This window comes from Lacerta agilis, chromosome 14 (genome assembly GCF_009819535.1).
Source record: "Lacerta agilis isolate rLacAgi1 chromosome 14, rLacAgi1.pri, whole genome shotgun sequence".
NCBI classification, from domain to species: domain Eukaryota; kingdom Metazoa; phylum Chordata; class Lepidosauria; order Squamata; family Lacertidae; genus Lacerta; species Lacerta agilis.
The window spans coordinates 39639897-39662114 of NC_046325.1; the positions used below are offsets into that span (position 1 = coordinate 39639897).

Here is a 22218-nt window from a genome sequence, read left to right on the forward strand (position 1 = left end):
GGTTGGACTGAATGGCCCTTGTGGTCTCTTCCAACTCTATGATTCTATGATTCTGTGATATAACACTGGCCCTAAAGGATCTTCATTGGTTCCCAGTACATTTCCGAGCACAATTCAAAGTGTTGGTGCTGACCTTTAAAGCCCTAAACGGCCTCGGCCCTGTATACCTGAAGGAGTGTCTCCACCCCCATCATTCAGCCCGGACACAGAGCTCCAGCTCTGAGGGCCTTCTGGCGGTTAGGTCACTGCAAGATGTGAAGCTACAGGGAACCAGGTAGAGGCCCTTCTCAGTAGTGGCACCCGCCCTGTGGAACACCCTCCCATCAGATGTCAGGGAAATAAACAACTAATTGTCTTTTGGAAGACATCTGAAGGCAGCCCTTTTTAGGGAAGTTTTAAATGTTTGATGTTTTATTGTGCTTTTAATATTGTGTTGGGAGCTGCCCAGAGTGGCTGGGGAAACCCAGTCTCGGATGGGTGGGGTATAAATAATAAATTCTTCTTCTTCTTCTTCTTCTTCTTCTTCTTCTTCTTCTTCTTCTTCTTCTTCTTCTTCTTCTTCTTCCACTGATGTGGTTGGTGGCTGCCTCAAGTGGCAGACTCTGGGGTGGGGTGTTTCTCCTGGGTCCCTCGACCATTCCCCTCTTTTTTGGGGGGGGGGGTCAGAGCTGTGTATGCCACAAAGGTCTGTCATGGAACTCTCTAACTAGCCTGCTCCCTCAGGTCCAGTAGAAGAGATTGCACTGCTGCTGGCTTTGCAATAACCTTCCAGTTGGTTTCTTTGTGCGCCATGAGGAGAGGGGGGACCATCTTGTCCTTCGCCTCAGGCAGCAAAATGCCTGTGGCCGGCCCTGCAAGTGGTATAGGCGGCAGTGCGTGTGGCCTGAAGGTACCGAGGTCAGGATTTGGCCTGCTCAGGTGACTGCTGATGCCCAGGTCTTGCCAAGGGCCCCCTGCTGCAAAAAACTGAATAAAACCCCTGTGCTGCAATACAGAATAATCTGCTCAGATACAGCTGCAACACATGGCTAATAAGTCATAGAATCATAGAATCATAGAGTTGGAAGAGACCACAAGGGCCATCCAGTCCAACCCCCTGCCAAGCAGGAAACACCATCAAAGCATTCCTAACAGATGGCTGTCAAGCCTCCGCTTAAAGACCTCCAAAGAAGGAGACTCCACCACACTCCTTGGCAGCAAATTCCACTGTCGAACAGCTCTTACTGTCAGGAAGTTCTTCCTAATGTTTAGGTGGAATCTTCTTTCTTGTAGTTTGAATCCATTGCCCCGTGTCCGCTTCTCCGGAGCAGCAGAAAACAACCTTTCTCCCTCCTCCATATGACATCCTTTGATATATTTGAACATGGCTATCATATCACCCCTCAACCTTCTCTTCTCCAGTATGGTAAATGTATTAGTAGTAGTGGTTAGAATATAATCCAAAATTTACAAATCATAAACATCATTATGTAATGTATGTATAAGCCCATAAACAAGAAATAGTCAACATAATGAATTGCTGTCAGGGAACACCACGGAGCAGTATTGTAGTGGTGGGTGCGCCAACGGTAAATATGATACTTATAGACCAGTGCTCACTAACCAGTGTGGCCAACTGTTCTATAAGCATTACATTTACCTAAATGGATAATTTATTAGAAATTATTTGCTGACGAAGATTCATATTCGAAACAGTTGACTTAATCCGGAAGCACTGCTTGTTTGCTGTTCATTACTGAATTCTACACGCTGGGGCACCCACCACAACAGTACTGTTGGACATTATCTATTGAAAGACATTCTGCCTGCGTCTTGGTGTTCCCTGACAGCAATTCATTACGTCGACTATTTCTTGTTTATCGACTTATACATACAGTATATAATGATATGTAAAAACTGAATAAGCAACATGTTCTATAATGATTTCATTTCTGAAACCAAGCCAGCTTCTCAGTCACGTTTGGTGATTCATTAGTTAAGATATTCCAGAATTTCCAGTCCAGGCTTCGGCATTTCGAAAGCACTTGAAAACGAAATGATTTGACGCAGGCTTTTGCCGTTTGTCTTCTGGTCATCGTTTTTCTCTGGCACGCATGGCTGCAGTTTAATTTGCACGGAAATTAAAACAAACAAACAAACAAATTTTCACACTCAGAGAACTCCACTGCTGCCCAAATACACAAGGCATTTGTAAAGGAGGAAATAATCTGTTGGGTATCAGCCTCCCACAGCTTCATCTTGTGTGAACATGTTGTAAATTTAAAGTGGGGGAAATTGGGAGAGGAATTAATTTAACCAAGGATTAGAATTACTACCCATGGGCTGTGACACTGCGGTTAGAAAGAATCCCTGAAACTAGTGCCAGATTTGTTTTAAATTACAAATGTAATCTGGAATCGTTGGCTCTTTGTAGCCCTTGGTTTACTGATAAAATCTGTTTTGTGGAAATAAAGAGAAGTATGGTTTGCTTGGGTTTCTTTTTTCTAACTTTATGAAGTCTTCCAATTACGCGTGTTGGACAGGATCTAAAGAAACATGCATCTCGTTCACTAAGGCCAAGCTAAGATCTAGACTTGGTTTTTTTTTCTCTTCTTGAACTGCATCTGTCTGCACAGCCACTGCCTGTACATGTGAATTCCTTGTGGCTTGTTCTGTGGGTAGGAACCCTGAATAAAATACTTGCTTTATTAAAGTAGAGCTGCCCTGGGCTCCTTTTGGGAGGGTGGTTGGGAGATAAATTAAATAAATAAATAATGGACAGCTAAAAAGAATTAAAAGGGTTCAAGCTACGAGCTACCAAAAGTTGACATTTTCATATTCAGTGGATGGTGATGTTGCACTATTCATTTATTTACGGCTGAAAGATTTATACGATCTGAAGAGAAACCAGAGTATACTGTTTGTTTGTTTGTTTCAATTTATTTATTTATTTAGATTAAATTTGTATACCGCCCTTCATCTGTAGATCTCAGGGCGTTTCACTGCATAAAACTACAATATAAAAAGCACAACATACTTTTAAAAAAACCAAGAACAAAAACAAAACTAGCCAACAACCTCCCCTACTCCACCCCAAACACATTTAAAAGGATATAGGAAGTAAATCAGCTAAAGGCCTGGTTGAAGAGGAACGATTTTGCCTGGTTCCTAAAGGTATACAATGAAGGAGCCAGGCGAGCCTCCCTGGGGAGAGCAGTCCATAAATGGGGAGCCACCACAGAAAAGGTCCATTCTTGTGTTACCACCCGCTGGACTAGTTGTGCCGGAGGCACACAAAGTAAGGCCTCAATCTCAGGGTCTGGGTCTGAACCGCTTCCCATAAACGATCTCCAAACGATTTGATGTTTCATTTCTAATTGAAATTACCTTTCCGAAATGGGTTGCTTGAGGTGATACAATTATGGCTCATATGCGCCGTTGCATTCCAAGTGCATGAGAGCAGCCGGAAAGTTCTCAACCTACCTAGACTTGGGTGTGGATCTTGGCTGAGAACTGTGCGGCCGATTTTGTAACAAGGCTATATTGTTAACTAGATGTTATCGTCATTGGTGGGCAACCTGCGGCCATACAAATGTGGCTGGACTTCCATCAGGCCCAGCCAGCATAGCTACTGGCCAAGGATTCTGGGAACTGGAGTCCAAGAGCATTTCAAGGACCACAGGTTCAATCAATCCTCCTTATCGTCATTATTTTTTTATACTAACCTTCTTGGGATTCCCCCCCCCCTTCAGCACACTAGACCATTTACACCTGGCAGCTTCTCTGGCATGATTGATGCTTCTCTTTTTCCTTTATATATAGTTTTACAAATTAAAATTGACTTTCAAAATCCTGAATAATAAAAAGATAAACCAACAAAGATTCAATCAAATCTCTGGACTTCCCCTCCACCCCCCATGGGTTTCGTCACTAATCCTTTTCCTCTGCATATTTTAAGTCACTCCAATTGCTTTGATGTCCCATGTATTCCTAGTTCTTGTTACATTACAAGTGCCAATCAAATCCTGTTAAAGAGAAGAAGAAGAAGAAGAAGAAGAAGAAGAAGAAGAAGAAGAAGAAGAAGAAGAAGAAGAAGAAGAAGAGGAGTAGTAGTAGTAGTAGTAGTAGTAGTTTGGATTTGATATCCCGCTTTATCACTACCCGAAGGAGTCTCAAAGCGGCTAACATTCTCCTTTCCCTTCCTCCCCCACAACAAACACTCTTGTGAGGTGAGTGGGGCTGAGAGACTTCGGAGAAGTGTGACTAGCCCAAGGTCATCCAGCAGCTGCATGGGGAGGAGCGGGGACGCAAACCCGGTTCACCAGATTACGAGTCCACCGCTCTTAACCACTACTCCACACTGGCTCTCCATAAGGGAAAAGGAGCAGATTTTGTTTACATCAATTTTATGGCACACATGCTTCGGTACTGAAAGAGCATTTGGAGAGCATGTTGATTCTATTGGTGCCACGTCTTTTTTTTTGGAGGAACCAGATGTCTGTATAAAGCTACGGGCTTAGCAACTGCTTTCTCCTGTTTTGCTGATACTTGCCAGCGTAACGAGTCTTGGGGGCAAATGATGCACCCAAGATTAAAATGTAGGAGTGCCCAGCAGTATGGTTGCAACACCTTGACACACCCTTCTACCTATTCCGTTCTTTTCACTTGTACTAATGCTGATGGAGCCCAGAGCTGTGTCTCAGTGACACCAGTAAGATTGATGAGATGCTGGCAGGTCTCAGTTTTGGGAAAGACCACCCAGATATTTTTTCCCCCCAATGAGAATTTATTGGATTTTAATAATAATAAACACACACAAAATACAAATACAAACACTACAAAAATACAAAACAAAATACACAGCAACAAAACATTTATTTATCCATCCTTATCCTTTTTATAATCCTAGGTTCACGTCCTCTCTTCTGCATTCATTTCTAATCTTCTTTAGTAACTTTGTAACCTTGTAAAATCTTCTTTCTTACACCTAATCTTAATCTTACAATTATAATCAACATATCTTAAATCTTATTCTTATCAAACAAAACATCAAATTCCACACCACAACTTCTTATATCCTCTCTTAACTTAACTTTCTAATACTGTAGCCTATATTCCTTCTGATTCCAATTTCAGATATTAATAAATCACATCTTAACAAATACCTAAATGTTTCTTCCAGTTTCCCCTCTGGTTTCGGAATTCCGTGGTCAGCCTTTATAATATCCCCTTTAAATAATCATCCTTTACCCCACCCCCCTCCTATCCATCGCAACCCCCTCCCCTTACCTTTCCCATCCCCCACAAGTCCCCCCCCCAAAAAATCCACCCTTTCCAGCTCTTTTTTTCTTCTTCCATTATTTCCTTCATGCTCAATTTTATGCTTAGTATTCTTCGTTGTAGCTTCATCTTCTCCTCTACTCTCAGCTACATATTGCATTTTCCATGGTTGTTGTTCTTGAGCTCTTGGGCTCTCAAGCCCGGAAAGACCACCCAGATAAACACCGCAAAGAACCGAACAGTGGAAGATAGTCACTAACTCTCCCAGCACACCAGGTGTGGAACAAAAATGTATATGAAGGATTACACACGTGAACTGGGTTTTATATTTATAAGACGTAACAGAGGCACAGGAAAAGGTGGTCAGCTGGAACATTGGTTCAATGGCAAGTGAAGGATGACAACTGGACCCTAAATAAGAAATGATGCGGCCATGCGAGGAAATGATGATGATCATATGTTCCAAATGGGAGAGGGGAAACCTGATTTTAAGAAATTGTATTAAATTACCGGTATATTAATTTGGCTTGATTTGTAATAATTGGGGAAATTTTTTTAAAAAATCATTTGGATCAAATATTCACGATTTCTCTGGAACGTGAGCCCTGCATCAGTTGGGAGTTGCCTGTAGTTTCAGCAGGACCCAAGCTGGGTATGATATCACTGCCAAGGCTAATTTTACTCTCGGTGGGTTGGGGGAGGGGACAAACAAGGGGAAACAAAGGCACAGGTGAGAAAGGATGCATGTGAACAGGTGGCACTACTCATACTTGTTTAAAGCTGGTCCCTAAAGCGCAAGTGCTATTTTCAGGCATTCCTTTAATCTGATGTTTTTTGCCAGGACAGAATCGGTCAGAAGGGTGGGGCAGCTTCATATGGATATGTCTTGTATTGACGTTGCACTCCCACGCTAGCAATCAAGCCTACTCATGAAATCTGCTTTTCTGTGGGTGTCAAAACTGTTATGCTTTAGGGGAAATTACCTTGGATGGGAGTGCCATCAAAAGGAAGGAGAGAGACAGAGAGATGGGCTAAAAATAAATCAATCTGAAACACAATCCGTCACAATGTCTAATTGCACAATTATATAAGATACTATCAAAGGTGTCAGTGCAGATTACAGCCTACGCATGTGATATACCGTATATACCCGAGTATAAGCCGACCCAAATATAAACCGAGGCACCTAATTTTCCTACAAAAACCTGGGAAAGTTTATTGACTCAAGTATAAGCCGATTCACCTTTGCCGCTGTGGAGGAGGAGGAGGAACGAGCAGCCCGAAAGCAGCCCTTTGGGCTGCTCCTTCCTCTTCCTCCTTTGCCAAGTTTGCATTTATGCAAGCAGTTCAGGAATGGAACAAGCTGCCTGGGGAGAGTAAAGAACTGCTGTTCTTGTACGCTTCTTAAGGAATGGTTGACTGGGGAGAGCGGGTGGCGGCACGAGCGGAGAGAAAGGGCTTCTTTCTCGCCGCTCCCACCGCTCACCTCACTCAAGTATAAGCCGAGGGCAGCTTTTTCAGCACAAAAAATGTGCTGAAAAACTAGGCTTATACTCAAGTATATATGGTATTTTATATTAAACTTGCGGGGGAGTGACTGGTGCTGCTTGGGAATCTGTAGAAACCGAAAAATATTGCCATTTTTAGATGGGTAGCGTAATTGGTGAGTTTGGACCCCTCGCACCAAAAATTGGGCAAAGTCATGTTTCCTGGCCACCATCTTGCTAATCCAAATGCGAATGAAGACTGCCTCCCCCAGCTCAGGAACATTTGTGTTGAGTTTGGTGACAATACCTTGAGAGGTGGCTGAACCCACTGGGAACAGAAGGACGGCCACACCACTTTCCAAAATATATAGTAGATTGCTCAAATGAGGCACCTTTTTGTTCCCAGCTATGTATCCGCAGGCATTTCGTCTTCAAGAAAGGCTAGATACTCCTCTTGCTGTTAGCTCCATTACGGTGAAAATGCCAACCAAATGGTGTGAGTTCCTATGAAACTGGAGCCATTTATCTGTTCTGTGTGACTGAGCAGGTGCCAGGCATGAGTAGGTTCAGTAGAGGATAATAATAATAATAATAATAATAATAATAATAATAATAATAATAATAATAATAATGTATTTATGTGTTTATTTATATTCCACCACCCATCTGGTTTTGACCTTTAAAGCCCTATGTGGCTTAGGACCCTCGTACCTAAGGGACCGCCTCTCCTGGTATGTCCCGTGTAGGACCTTAAGGTCCTCAAGTAATAATCTTTTGGAGGTCCCAAGCAACAAAGATGCTAGGTTGGCCTAAACTAGGGCCAGGGCTTTCTTAGTATTGGTCCCGACTTGGTGGAACAGTCTATCACAAGAGACCAGGGCCCTGCGGGATTTGGCATCTTTCCTCAGGGCCTGCAAGATGTTCCACCTGGCCTTTGGGTTGGTTTCTGTTTGATACTTATGCTTCATTCTTTTATTGGTGGGCTATTTGAAAATGAGACTGCAGTTTTAATTTGTATTTTAATCTGTATTTTAAATTGATTGTTTTTATGTTTTTGCTGTGATTTTAATTTGTGTTAGCTGCCCTGAGCCCGGTTTTTGGCTGGGAAGGGCGGGATATAAATAAAAATTTATTATTATTATTAGATTATTGACTGGGTTGCCCCAGCCACTCTGGGAGGCTTCCAACGAATTAAAACATCTTACATTAAAAACTTCCCTATAAAGCTTTGTGGAGAGCTGGAAGGGGAAAGGGATTCCACCACCCCCTTTTGCCCCACTTCTGAAACCTCCCTGTACAGTGCAGGTCCTTATTAAAAAAAACAAAAGCGAAGAAACTGCAGAAATGGTATTCAGTTGATAACGGATATTTGGAAATGCCTAACCAGTTGGAAGGCATCAAAGTGGATCGAATGCTCCTTCCTGCAGGAGCTCAGTCGCAATAGGAAGAGAGTTTACCACAAGATTTCCCAATGACTCATTCGTGAATTGCTTGCGCTGGGAATTTCCTCTGACAGAGCTGAAACATGGTACTTCAGGGCAAGTGAGATGGTATAAAAGCAGCAGGTCTTGCAGAGCTCAGACACAAAACTTCTGAAGCACTCCCAAGTACCTTGCCTTTCAGGACAGCAGCCAAGAAAGACATCCCTCGCCTCAACATGAACTCCAAGGTTGTTGTTGCCATTCTGGCTCTTTTCGTGCTCTCCGGCTCTCTGACGGAAGGTAAGCAAGACATTCCACATGAACTTTATTTAAAGATTCCCACGGGGCTGTGCTTACGACCGTAGCCGCAGATACCGCAGTCCTACAGGGATAAAGAGGGGGAGAGAATTGCTGATAATGCAGAAACAGTTCCTCAAGCTTGTTTAGAAGAACGCGAGCCAATGAAGATTAAATAAGAAGATAGGATGTTACGCAAAGTGATTTTCTGTAAAACCAATAAAAAGTATTATTAAAAAAATAAATAAACCGAAGAACGCTTAAGATAAACAGAGCTTCAAATCCGCAGAAATATTTGCCATCCTCGTTTTACGTAGCTCCACTTGGTTCCCCTTTGGGCATATCTTCACTTATCTAGTACAGCTTTTAAAATAAATTCAGGGAGGGTAGGCAATTATCAGGTTTTTAGGTATCTATTGCCTTCCCAAAATTGAAATGCTTTTTATAGATGACGTCTAAGTTGGTGTATCAATCAAAGTTAAACCTGCAGAAACCTGCAGTCATGAGCAACGGTCCACTGTTTAGGGTAGCTGCTAACCCTAATGTTTAGATTCCTGCATTGCAGGGGGTGGGCTAGAGGACCTTTGGGGGTCCCTTCAAAGCCTACGATTCTATGACTCTAGCTCATAAAAATACAAGGAGGCACTACCAGCTGAATGGCGTCGAAGAGGCCTAGAGAAAAGCAACTTTTAAAATTGTGCTTTGGGGGCAGGGGAGCAGATGTTCGGTGTAAAGATGTTTTGTAAAGAGAGTAGCCCCCATTTAACCGGTTTCTATCCTTCTGCTCTTTCGTAGGTGTCTCACTGGCCCGGATCGGGAGCGAGCTGCGCTGCCAATGCATAAGCACCCATTCCACATTCATCCCGACCAGACACATTCAGGATGTCAAACTGACCCAAAGCGGGCCCCACTGCAAGAATGTCGAAATCATGTAAGTCCGCTTTTCGATTTGAGTCTCTCTCTTACAAGATTTAGGGTTGCGGGTGGCGCTGTGGGTTAAACCACAGAGCCTCGGGCTTGCCGATCAGAAGGTCGGCGGTTCGAATCCCCGCGATGGGGTGAGCTCCCATTGCTCGGTCCCTGCTCCTGCCAACCTAGCAGTTCGAAAGCACGTCAAAGTGCAAGTAGATAAATAGGTACCGCTCTGGCGGGAAGGTAAACGGCGTTTCCGTGCACTGCTCTGGTTCGCCAGAAGCGGCTTAGTCATGCTGGCCACATGACCCAGAAGCTGTATGCCGGTTCCCTCGGCCAGTAACGCGAGATGAGCGCCGCAACCCCAGAGTCGTCCGCGACTGGACCTAATGGTCAGGGGTTTATTTGCCTGACTAGATTTACCTTACTAGATTTTGAACCCCATCTACCAAGACGTTCTGCAGCAAAAAGGCCCATTGCACAACTCCCATGTGTTTAAAAACTCCCGGCTGGATCATTTCCCAGTAGCTTGTGTTCGTGGGTAGATTGTATCTTCTCCAGCTGTGGGGGGAAAAAATAGCAAGATATCACGAACTGTTCCGCTGAAACTGTAACCGGACATTCTTTTAAAAGTTGATAACTAGGGGATTAGGACCACAAACACCCCCCCCCCCCATTTAAGACATTTAACCAAGTAGTTAGGTTCTTGTCAAAGTTCTTGCATCATGAAGGTATCAAAGGGTGGTATATAAATCCAAACAAACAGGCAAATAAACAGATAAATAACACTCTGCAACGAAGATGCCTGACCCTCCTGTTTTCCTTTGATTGCAGTGCAACTCTTAAGGACGGGAAAGAAGTGTGCTTGGAGCCCACAGCTAGATGGGTGAAAGTGATCATCAAAGCCATCCTGGATAAGTAAGTTGTCGTTCTCTTCTGCTTTTAAGAGTTTAATGCTGCAATTCTATGCACGTATATATCTGGGAGTAAGCTCCATTGGACACAGTGGGACTCTGGCTCAAATGTGCCTAAAACTGCGCTGCAAACCTTATTTTCAATTAGGTTTGTGCAAGAAAACTTCCAGGCGCCATTGCCACCCCCCCCCCCGTGGGTCTGATTTGTCCCTTCTCCTTCCAGGTATACCCCAAATCCTCCACCTTGCCCCTCTTTTCAGGCTGCACCCACAACCAGACAAATGTTAATAAACCTTGTGATCATAGCTATAACGTTCTAACGGCTGGCAAAAGAAAACGAGTTACACAAAGGAGATGTTTCGTTGCCTTAGCCCTGGACTAAGCTTGTGGTCCTCCAGAGGTCGCACTCCCAGTCCCATAAGCCTCAGCGAGGACAGGCAGCGATGATGGGAGTTGTAGTTCGACAATATCTGCAGGGCCGCCGATTCCCCATCCCTGCCACAGACCATGGCTAAGTCCTTGAAATATTAGAGAAGTCATAGAATCTTAGAGCTGGAAGGGACCCAAGGGTCATCTAGTTTAACCCCCTGGAGAGGATGAATCTTGTTGGTGCAATCTTTGCAAGAACCAGGCTTAACTGGGCATACTGTATCTGAACGGAGACTCAGGGCACACTTCCACTTTCCCCATGCCTGGAAACACGGGTCAGAGCAGTTTTCTGCTTGTCCTGAGCTCTCTGGGCATGAATCTGAACATTTTTGTCTCTGCTTTCCTCCAGAAAACCCCCTCTTTGGTGCTAAAACAGAACAACCAGAAATCTGCGGATTGCTTTTTGTTCCAATTTAGCACTAAAGATCAGGTTTCCCCAGGGGCAAGCAGGAGGGCAAACAGAGGTTTGGACAAACCCTATCAGACAACGTTAGTAAGCATGACTCCATGCCTCAGCTTTGCCCATAAACTGAATCAGACCTTTAATAATACTTTTTTTTTTGCTTTTTAAAAATAGTTTATTTCAGTTCTCCTGGGCCATTCCGCCGACTTGTTTCTAACCTCTCCTTGCTTTTCCTTTATTCCAGGGCTCAAGCCAATGCAGAATCCCAGTTATAAGGAAAAAAACTCTTGGAATCTTTCCTGTCTTGCTTCCCTGAAAGAAGCTGAGCCATTTCTATCAAGTCTACTTTATATAAGAGCCTTTTATAAATTTGGATATTGTTGTTGTCTTATTTATGTATTTATTTTACAACCTTGCTGATAGAAAACCCTTTATAAGGATGTATTTAAAATAATTGTAAAAGGAAAGCCTTGTGCAGAAAGCAGGAAGATGAGGTGGTTAAATCAAGGTGATTTGGAAAGTGGAATGTATTGCTAAGTGCAGTTGCAATAGTGGTGAAACTGTGTGTACAAACTGGCAACAGATCCTGGTCCCTTGGGGCACAGGCAAAGCTAACAACAGTTGCATCAGGAGAGCCAGCTACCTACTGTTGGTCACTTTAGTGGTTACAGCACCAGGAGACACGGGTTCAAATCCCCACTCAGCCATGAAACTCAACCCATGGCCTTGGGCTGGTCCCTATCTGTCAGTCGAATCTACCTCATGGGGTTGAGAGAAAGAGCCACATGTGATGCTCTGAGCACCAGAGGAAGGGTGGGATGAAATGTTATTTAGTTAATATCTGTCATATCTGAAGTGCCTTTCAGATATATTGTTTTTTTTCAGTTTCTAACCTATTTATTCACACGTCATATCTGAAGTAATTATCTGTTGTCCTTGAAATCTTCTGTGTCAGATTATTATTATTACTGTATTATTTTAAAAAGTCATATTTAAGTTGGGGGGATCTTATTTATTTAAATGGTTTGTCAAAGCACAGCCTGAAGTTTTCCTCACTTGAGAATTCCTCACGCAGAGATGCCATTCTGAAGCCTTGCATTTGCACATGAGACGTCTTTATTTATGTATTTATTGACCAAGAAATGTTGAACACTGTCAAAGCATGTTTGCCTGTGTGCAACGGAATAAAGTATTTTCATGTTGAAACACGGAGTTCCTTTGTCTTGTTGCTGCAGTAAGTGGACATTTGGCTCCATCTTCGCTTCCTTAGAGAGATTTCACACATTAAGCGGGACAGAAAGCTTTGTTACTGGGGGTGTGGGGGGAAGATAACAGGATCAGCCCCACCCACGAGGCAGACTGAGGGAATCCCCTCAGCCGGTGGCAGAATCCAAGGGGTGCCTCCACGGGTGCTCCTTGCTGTTGGAGAAACAGCTGCGCTGAGTTTCGGGTTCTGGCAAGATCTTACGAGAGCCCCGCGAAATCTCACGAGAGTACCGCAAGATTGTTCAAAGCCCTCCGGAGGCCTCTTGCAGCCTTCCAGAAACTCTGTGAACTGAGGCTTCGGCAGGGGAAGCAAGCAGGAAGTGGGGGGGGGCATAGCTGTCAACTTTCCCCCTTTTAAAGGGAAATTCCCTTATTCCAAATAGGATTCCTCGCAAGAAAAGGGAAAAGTTGACAGCTATTGGGGGGCGGCGGCATGAAATATACTCTGAGTCAAGTGTGAATTTCATGCTCTTTATTCAGCTCATAGTAGTGAGGAATGCAGTTTCCCCAAAACGTTTGTTTTATATACACTATTTACACAATGGGCCCCACGTGATTGGCTAATTCCGGGATACTCCTGTATGCCAATCGGAGTGCAGATTCACTTCAACCTGGAGCTGGATTGGGTAGCTCCTGCGGACCAATCAGACTGCTGCAATCTCAATCCTATTGTTCTGGGACCAATCAGACTGCTGCAATCTCAATCCTATTGTTCTGGGACCAGTCAGACTGCTGCAATCTCAATCCTATTGTTCTGGGACCAGTCAGACTGCTGCAATCTCAATCCTATTGTTCTGGGACCAGTCAGACTGCTGCAATCTCAATCCTATTGTTCTAGGACCAATCAGACTGCTGCATTTTGGATCCTATTCAACTCAGTACATAACACGGCACATGCACGAAGCAACACCTTCCCATTGCAGGCAGCGAAATGGGCCACCTCTGCCAGATAAACAAGTCTGTGAGGAAGAGGTTGGGGCTTCAGCGTGTCTTGCACAAAAATCAGGCTGGACAAGTTGCTGGGGTGTTCAGCAGAGGACACTCCCCAGAGCAGGCAAAGGATCAGGTAAGGTAAAGGACCCCCGGACAGTTAAGTCCAGTCAGAGGTGACTATGGGGTGCGGCGCTCATCCCTCTTTTCAGGCCAAGGGAGCCGGCGTTTGTCCACAGACAGCTTTCCGGGTCTGTTATAGGCATTCTAAGGTCTCAAATATAGAATAAATTTTGATAACTGCACAAGGTAAACACACATACATAACAGGTAGGTAGCCGTGTTGGTCTGCCATAGTAAAAATAAAAAATAAAAAAAATCCTTCCAGTAGCACCTTAGAGACCAACTGAGTTTGTTCTTGGTACGAGCTTTCGTGTGCATGCACACTTCTTCAGCATAAGTATATAAACCACATGTCTAAAAGAATACAGGGGAGCAATCCAAGAGCCATCTTGCTCTCCTAAAAATTCTCAATATTTCCTCTGCCTCCTTAATCTCCCTTGCCTGATAGCAATCAGGGGACATTCCTGAAGGGATTCCTCTCCTATATCTATGAGCCTCCTTGGTATTAATTGTCATTGTTTGATCAGATGTTCTGCATTGAGAGATGTCTGAGGGGCATCCATTTTGTTTTATCAAATGTGAATGTTTTGTGTAAATTCTGTCTGGAACTATGCAAAACTTACTAAATCCTTAGGAATATCACACCCTGGCCTGCCTGTGCCACAGTAACCCCACCTGACGTGTGATGTAATTTCTGACTTTTTGTAGAGGGGATATCGTTCTTCTCCATGCCAAAATGCAAACCCTTAAAAAGAGGTTTCTTCTGGCTTCTGGGTCTCTCTTGCCTGCTTGCTAGGAGGGGAGGGAAAAGAAAAATAAAGATCTGCCTTGCTTTCACTTCACCCTGCCCTCCATCCATTCATCTCTGACCGATCATGGAATTAGGGGAATCAGTCCCTTCGGGAGTTGGGCAGCAAAAGCCAACCACCCCCATTTTCTCTATATCACGGGTCATGTGGCTAGCATGCCTAAAGTGCTTCTGGCGCAATGGGACACCGTGATGGAAGCCAGCGTGCACGGAAACGCCGTTTAACTTCCCGCCGCAGTGGTACCTATTTATCTACTTGCACTGGTGTGCTTTCGAACTGCTAGGTTGGCAGAAGCTGGGACAAAGCAACGGGAGCTCACTCCATCCTGCCGATTCGAACCGCCAACCTTCTGATCAGCAAGCCCAAGAGGCTCAGTGGTTTAGACCACAGCGCCTCTGGCTCCCCTTCTCCAGAAACAGAGTGATGTTTGAGAAAGTTCCTGGTTTGCAAGACTTGCCTGGGGGCATCTCATGGTAAGGAGTGCTGTGCAAAAGCAACAGTTTACGGATTAAGAATTCTTACATTTTCACAGAAGGTGGCAAGCTTAAAAGCACAGGGTTTTCCTGGTATGGATTTTTTTTTAAAAAAATGTTCTTAAGCAACAGTTTACGGATTAAGAATTCTTGTGATTCTTAAAGGGGACAGTCGCCCATTCCTGGAGGTAACAGAACGCAGCTTGTTTTAGGGTGCAGGGGCAGAGAAACCTCACTTTCTTATTGTGGCATCTCATGTTTTGCTCTGTTTTTGAGCTCCCCCCCGAGAATAAGGGGAAAGTAAACAACTATAACCTCATAGAGCAAGCATGCTTTAAAACAAAAACAAACAAAAAACAAACAAACCAAAAAACCACAAGTGCTCGACACTGCCACTTTTATCTTGAAGGAAATGGAGTTGAATGGCAGTGAAGAGAGGCATCCGGACAGGAAACAGTAAATACAACGTCTCCCTTACCCTGCCCTGAGACTGAGGCTAAAAAAAGCAGTGGCGGTGGTACTACTACTACTACTACACACACACTCCCCAGGGCATTTCCAGACAATCCCTTGAGCATTCATCCCGATTTTTTTCTAGGGAGATTAGATGACGTTGGCAATGGAATGAGCATTCATTCTGTTTGCGGGGAGGTTAGATGATGTTGCACCAGACCACTGTAAGCGGACGAAAACATTGGCAGGATTTTAATCTCACTTGTAATGTAACAAATACTCTGGACAATACGGATAGCTACAAAACATAGACTATGAAATTATATGCAGTTGGAAATGTTGACAATAGGACCCATGGAAGGGATGGGGGGGGGGAAGCCTCGAGATTCAGATAAATATGTATTTTATGGATATGTTTTTGGTATTGTAATTAACTTACATTTTTTTTACAAGGTGATGATTATTTATTTATTTATTGTGTTTTTTATTAAAGATTTACAAAAATATGTGCAATGTCACTCTCTCGTATTTTTCCCATGCATCATTTTTACAAATCAGCTTCATTTGTTGAGACATTAGGAAGAAAATGGGGGAAGAGGTGGACCGGGGGGGGGGGGGAGGGGAGATGGGTGGGGTGGGGTCAGGTGAATTAACTTACATCAAATAAAATAAAAAATGATTTCAGGAGAAGAAGACAATTTTTTTTTAATCAAAGCAAGCGTTATCCCATGGTTTCCAGAGCATTTCCCCATCACTTTCCTTGTCGTAAAAGAAAGGGGGGAAAAAACTAATTAGTTTTGTTGAACATGTCCTCCCTATCGACTATAATTGTGCAAGAGGACTTTGCTGGTAGGTGACTGAATGCTACCCAAAACAGTGACTGTCTGGAAGTACCTGCGCTGCTGGTTCCTTTGAGCACTTTCTCTTCTCAGGTGGCCGTGAAGTTGGCAAGCAATTGAAGGTGGGGTCTGCTCCTAACATGTTCAAGGCATATTTACACCCAATTAACAGTCTTGGGTTCCTCCAAAGAATCGTGGGAACTGTCGCTTGCCCCTCAGAGAGCTACAATACCTAGGATTCTTTGTGGGGAGGCAGCGTGCTTTAAATATGATTTAAACAGACAGTGCGGATGTGCACAATCTGATCTCCACACTTGCTCACCTGTGCTCTTATTTTGGGTGGCAAAGCATTGACGACTCTGCTGCTCCCCACTCCTCTGCCCCAGCTGTGCTACCCACAGGGAATCCTCAGGTGAGCAAGAGAGAGGATGGGGACGTGGGAAAACTACCTCCTTCTCTTGTGCAGACCCAGCACTGCCGCCATGCTAGAAGGAGAGTGCCATTTCTAGAAGAAGGAGAGAGCCATGCTAGAAGAAGGAGAAGGCATTGCCCTGTGAGTGTTCATGTTCCAGGGCGCTTCTTGCACAGGGTGTGCTCACACCATCCCCACTGCTCTTTTCTAGGGGACGCGGGTGGCGCTATGGTCTAAACCACTGAGCCTCTTGGGCTTGCCGATCAGAAGGTTGGCGGTTCGAATCCCCGCAACAGGGTGAGCTCCCGTTGCTCTGCCCCAGCTCCTGCCAACATAGCAGTTCGAATGCACACCAGTGCAAGTGGATAAATAGGTACTGCTGTGGCGGGAAGGTAAACGGCATTTCCGCGCGCTCTGGTTTCTGTCACAGTGTTCCGTTGTGCCAGAAGCGGTTTAGTCCTGCTGGCCACATGACCCAGAAAGCTGTCTATGGACAAACACTGGCTCCCTCGGCCTGAAAGCGAGATGAGCGCCACAAACCCATAGTCGCCTTTGACTGGACGTGGCCTCCTCATGAGAAGAGAAGACTCCCTGGAAAAGACACTGATGTTGGGAAAGATGGAGGGCACAAGGAGAAGGGGACGACAGAGGATGAGATGGTTGGACAGTGTTCTCGAAGCGACTGGCATGAGTTTGGCCAAACTGCGGGAGGCAGTGGAGGATAGGGGTGCCTGGCGTGCTCTGGTCCATGGGGTCACGAAGAGTCGGACACGACTGAACAACTGAACAACAACAACAACAACCATCCAGGGGCCCTTTACCTTTTTTACCTGCTCTTTTCTAGCCTCTGCTGAAAGATGGCAGAACGAGGGAGAGGCTACTGTTTACGGCTTGATCGTTCTTCCTCCCCAACAACAGGAGCTTTTCCTTCCAGTTAACAGCGACAGTAAAAAGCATGGAGAAACCTGGTTTGAACAAAGACATTGGATTCTTATCTCATTATACATAACAAAGCCATCTTTAGCCATCTCACCCCTTGCCTTTCCCTGCAAGACTAATTGCAGCCATTTAGAGTCGTCAACAGGTTTTCCACACTTATCAGCCTATCACCCATTCCCACCACCCTTCTGAGTAATACCCCTCCCCACTCCCCCACTATATTTAAGGATCTGGTGACTTCTGTTTCAGTGTATCTGAAGAAGTGTGCATGCACACGAAAGCTCATACCAGGAACAAACTCAGTTGGTCTCTAAGGTGCTACTAGAAAGAATTTTCGATTTTGTTTTGAGTAAAAAGCATGCTGAACACCACAGTGTACTTTCAGTCGATGAACTTGATAAAGCCCTTGGTTCAGCACTTGCAAAAGAAATTACTTATCTTCTCTGTTCCTTTCTGGCACAGTGCATGAATTAATTCCCAGCGTTCGCAAGAGTTGGGTGGTAACCACTAACTCGAATGCTTAAAAAAAAAAAAAAGTGGATTAGAGAAGCTAGAGGATTGTGCTCTCTGTTTGGAGGCGGGGATTGTTGTTTTGTTTGCACCCAGCAAAGATGATTCATTTCCCTTTGCCAGGGGGTTTATTTACAGGACTGCTCTTTGGTCCTGCCTGCTTGGCCCTCAGATTATTGACCCGATAAAATCTGGCCCTTGGGCCAAAAAAAGGTTCCCAACCACGGAGTAAGTAGACCATGCCACCTTATTTTTATGGTTGTTGTTATCCATCTGCCTTGAGAGACAATAGGGCATGCCTTCGGAGGTGAAGCCAAACCGCTGTGTTAGCAGCACTGAAGTGACCTGCCCGGGGTGCAAGCCTGGGCAGTGCGTATGGAGGTCCTGGGTTGCCCGGACAACAAGACCACCATCTTGGCCTCACTGATGTGGTCCAAAGGAAAGCAGAGCAATACATTTGGCACCAGCTTGGCTGCAGGAGTTGCTGGAAGGAGGCATACAAGGCACCGTCGAATCTTTTAACTGCGTGCTTACTGACCAGGATGTTCCTGTGACATTGGCATAACAGTGCCATAGCGGTGGATTCATACAGCACCTTCCACATATTATTCTGCTTTATTAGGTGTTCTGCGTTGCTTCCCCAATATTATTACATTATTGCCATGCAGAAGGGCACCTTTGAACTATAGTGCAATGTAAGGCTTCAGGGGAATGTCTGTAATAATAATAATAATAATAATAATAATAATAATAATAATAATAATTTGTTTATTTATACCTGGCCCATCTGGCTGGGTTTCCCCAGCCACTTTGGGCAGCTTCCAGCAAAATATTAAAATACAATAATTCATCAAATATTAAAAGCTTCCCTAAACAGGGCTGCCTTCAGATGTCTTCTAAAAGTCAAATAGTTGTTTATTTCCTTGACATCTGGTGGGAGGGCATTCCATAGGGCAGGTGCCACTACTGAGAAGGCCCTCTGCCTGGTTCCCTGTTACCTCACTTCTCGCAGTGAGGGGACAGCTAGAAGACCCTCGATGCTGGACCTCAGTGTCTGGGCAGAACGATGGGGGTGGAGACGCTCCTTCAGGTATACTGGGCCCAGGCCGTTTAGGGCTTTAAAGGTCAGCACCAACACTTTGAATTGTTAGTGATGCCCAGAAGACTCTTCTTTAGGGAATTTGATCCTCCATTCCAGTGCAAGTCATCCCCAAGGGACAAATGTGCCGTTTCCTTGAACCTGCGCTGAACTCATGCCAAATCCTCGGGGCTGGCTGACACAAGGATGAGCCCAAGTTTTGCGGTCAGGTTGTCTGGCCCTAAGACTTAGGGTGTGTCCCGAAGAGGAGATTGCAGCTCTTTTGCCTCAGCCAGCAAGAGGCAAGAAACACAAACATTTCCACACTCTGCTTATCAGTTGAACATGCCACGTATCGGCTCTAATCCCATGAAATCCCAGGAGAAAAACAGCTCTTGCAGCCGGAGTACGACGCTGTGGAATGATTCATGGAGAGAGCAGGGAAGACTGTTGTTTGCATCTTCCCCTCAGAGCCAGCGCAGGGCTGAGACTCTGGTTTAACCAGCAGGGCCAGCCCTAACATTAAGGAGAGTGAGGCGGTTGCCTCCGGCGGCAGATACTGAGAGCTGGAGAGTGGCAACGTGGTGTCAGAAGTGCCTAAGCGCTGGGTCAGTTTGGTTGCTTCCTCTTATGTGCAACTGTGTGTGTGTCACTAGTTCCCTGTTCACTAGGTCTGTGTGTCACTAGTTCCCTGGTCATTAGTTCTGTCTGCTTTGCTTGTAATTATGGCAATTTTCTAGATTAGGCATGGGAGACTTGGATGCTAACTGGTTGCCCGCATGCCAAATCAGAGGCAGGAAGTAAGTGTGTGGGTGGCTGCTATAATAAGATACTCACTTGCTGACAGTCCATATTCGGGGGGAGGGTGTTGAGGGGCCCCCTTCACCCCCAAATAGACCCTCTGTTAAAGCAAGTCGCTGTGATTCGACCACATCCCAATCAAATCTCTTGTGTGCTGCACAATATTTAATTTCATTTGCTTTTGCACCTTTAGAAAACACTTGCACCTTTGAAAGCAGCACAATTCTTTCCCTTGCCATCTAAATGACGCCCCCTGCAACAGACATGCTATTCTCTTTTTTAATTTTTAATTTATGCTTTTCAGATATATACATTTCATTGATTTTAAAGTCATGTTGACATTTCAAAACTTGACTTCCTTCTCCCTCTTTCTGTGGTTCCTTAAATTTATTTTTAATATCTTCTGCATATCCAAATTAACTTAACTTACTCATTTTTTATGTTCTTTAAATATATACTCTTATGTAACTGCAGGTAATTATGATATAATCCTGCCGGTGTTTTCATCTGTTTACAATTTGTCTGTAAATATTCAATAAACCATTTCCATTCTTTTATAAAAAGTTTGTTATCTTGATTTCTTATTCTTCCAGTAAGTTTCACCATTTATGCATATTCCATAAGTTTGTGTATCCATTCTTCCTTTGCTGGGACTTCTTTCTGTTTTTGGGCAACTATCATTCTTGAATTATGGTGCTGGAGGAGACTCTTGAGAGTCCCATGGACCTCAAAAAGATCCCCCAAGTACAGTACTTCTGTCTTGTCAGGATTCAACCTCAATCTGTTAGCCGCCATCCATCCTCCAACTGCCTCCAGACACTCACACAGGACCTTCACCGCCTTCACTGGTTCTGATTTAAAAGAGACGTTGTGATGGCCTGGGAGTCAGACTCTGATGCTGAACCTGAGGGATCCCAGCCTGCACGGGATTCCCCGCCTCCAGAACCAGCTGAGCTGGGGCCAGGGCTTGAGCCTGAAGGATCCCCACCTGTGCTGGATCCCCAGGTGCAGGCATCAGCAGAGTCTGCTCTGGCTCCTGATGGGAGGGAGGACCCATTGCCTGCAGGTGCTCCACTCCCAGCCTCTTCAGAGGAAGCTGAGGCATCCCCTGGGTCCAGTAACCCACCAGCCTCTCCTGAGCTACAGAGGCTCAGGGCAGAGAGGCGAAGGGAGTTAAGTGTCTGCAGGAGGAGTGCTCGCCTCCAGGCCCGGAGGAGAGGCGAGTCTCCGGAGGATCGGGACCGCCCTAAGCATAGGGCCAGATAAAAGCCAGCCAGACCCAGCCCAAGTTGCGTGAGCAACTTAGTTGCAAGCGTGTGCTCAACCTGCAACCTTGTGCCTGAACCTGCCTTGGACCTTGATCTGCTCCCTGCCTCGCTCCCTGCCGGATTGACCTCCTTTGGACCCCTAGACCCAGGACTGGATTTGGACCTCGCTTCATGGACAAACCCTTGGGGCCAGCACAGACGTAGAGCTGGGTATCATCCACATATTGATGTTAAAAAGCATGGGGGAGAGGACGGAACCCTGAGGCACCCCACAAGTGAGAGCCCAGGGGTCTGAACACTCCCCACCACCACTTTCTGGACACGGCCCAGGAGGAAGGAGCAGAACCACTGTATAACAGTGCCCCCAGCTCCCAGCCCCTCAAGATGGTCCAGAAGGATGTTATGGTCGGTGGTATCAAAAGCCGCTGAGAGATCCAGCAGAACTAGGAAATAGCTCTCACCTTTGTCCCTAGCCCGCCGGAGATCATCGACCAGCGCGGCCAAGGCACTTTCAGTCCCGTGGTGGTGCCTGAATCCCGATTGGAAGGGATCCAAATGGTCCGCTAAATGGCATTTTTTAAAAATGTGTGTCTTCACAATGTTCATCTTGGCACATTGTCACCAGCACAGTCGCAATCTTTTGCTTCACCCTGTGCAATGTAGGGAAGTTTCTGGGTTCCCCCTGCCCTCTTATGCAATATTTCACAGGCTGTCACTCGGAAGCATTTCCACAAAATGTGCTGTAAAGGCCATTTGTGCTTTGAGTCACAGAAAGCCAACAACATACAAATAATGAAACGTACACAAAATGACAGACTTTGCCTGTGCAACTCCGGAGAAGTAGAGACTATTGATCACGTACTCTTACATTGCTCCCTTTACGGGGACCTACGAATAGAACTTATTTCAAAGATACTTGATGAGTTCCCTGGACGCTCTGAAGAATTTTACACAAAATGGCTCCTCTCAGATTCCACCGCCATCGTGGCAAAATTCTGTGCTAATGCTATTAAAATCCGGTCCGCACATATTGGAGGCACTCAAATCAACTCTTGAATTGAGCTAGGAAAGATCCTGAGATACTGAATGTTTTTAATTTAAGTAGCATAGGAAATAATCTATTTTACTGCATTCAATGGTTTAACGATGGCTAATCCTTTTTAGACAATTTATTCCAGTTTATATTTAATTTTTT

At 45.0% G+C, this 22218-nt stretch overlaps 1 protein-coding gene across 1 annotated transcript; it reads left to right on the forward strand.

Moving 5' to 3' along the window:
• The first annotated feature begins 8185 nt into the window (after positions 1-8185).
• LOC117059383 (interleukin-8-like) lies at positions 8186-12080 on the forward strand. The gene is made up of 4 exons (XM_033171072.1): positions 8186-8467; positions 9260-9395; positions 10211-10294; positions 11367-12080. The coding sequence occupies exons 1-4, from the start codon at positions 8404-8406 to the stop codon at positions 11395-11397; spliced, it is 315 nt and encodes a 104-aa protein (XP_033026963.1). The 5' UTR covers positions 8186-8403; the 3' UTR covers positions 11398-12080.
• The last annotated feature ends 10138 nt before the right edge of the window (positions 12081-22218 follow it).

Excerpts from the sequence above, each read along its gene's own strand:
- LOC117059383 (XM_033171072.1), top strand. The coding sequence starts at position 8,404 with ATGAACTCCAAGGTTGTTGTTGCCATTCTGGCTCTTTTCGTGCTCTCC. Across the intron at positions 8,468-9,259 it reads CTCCGGCTCTCTGACGGAAG|GTGTCTCACTGGCCCGGATC; the intron begins GTAAGCAAGACA and ends GCTCTTTCGTAG. Across the intron at positions 9,396-10,210 it reads TGCAAGAATGTCGAAATCAT|TGCAACTCTTAAGGACGGGA; the intron begins GTAAGTCCGCTT and ends CTTTGATTGCAG.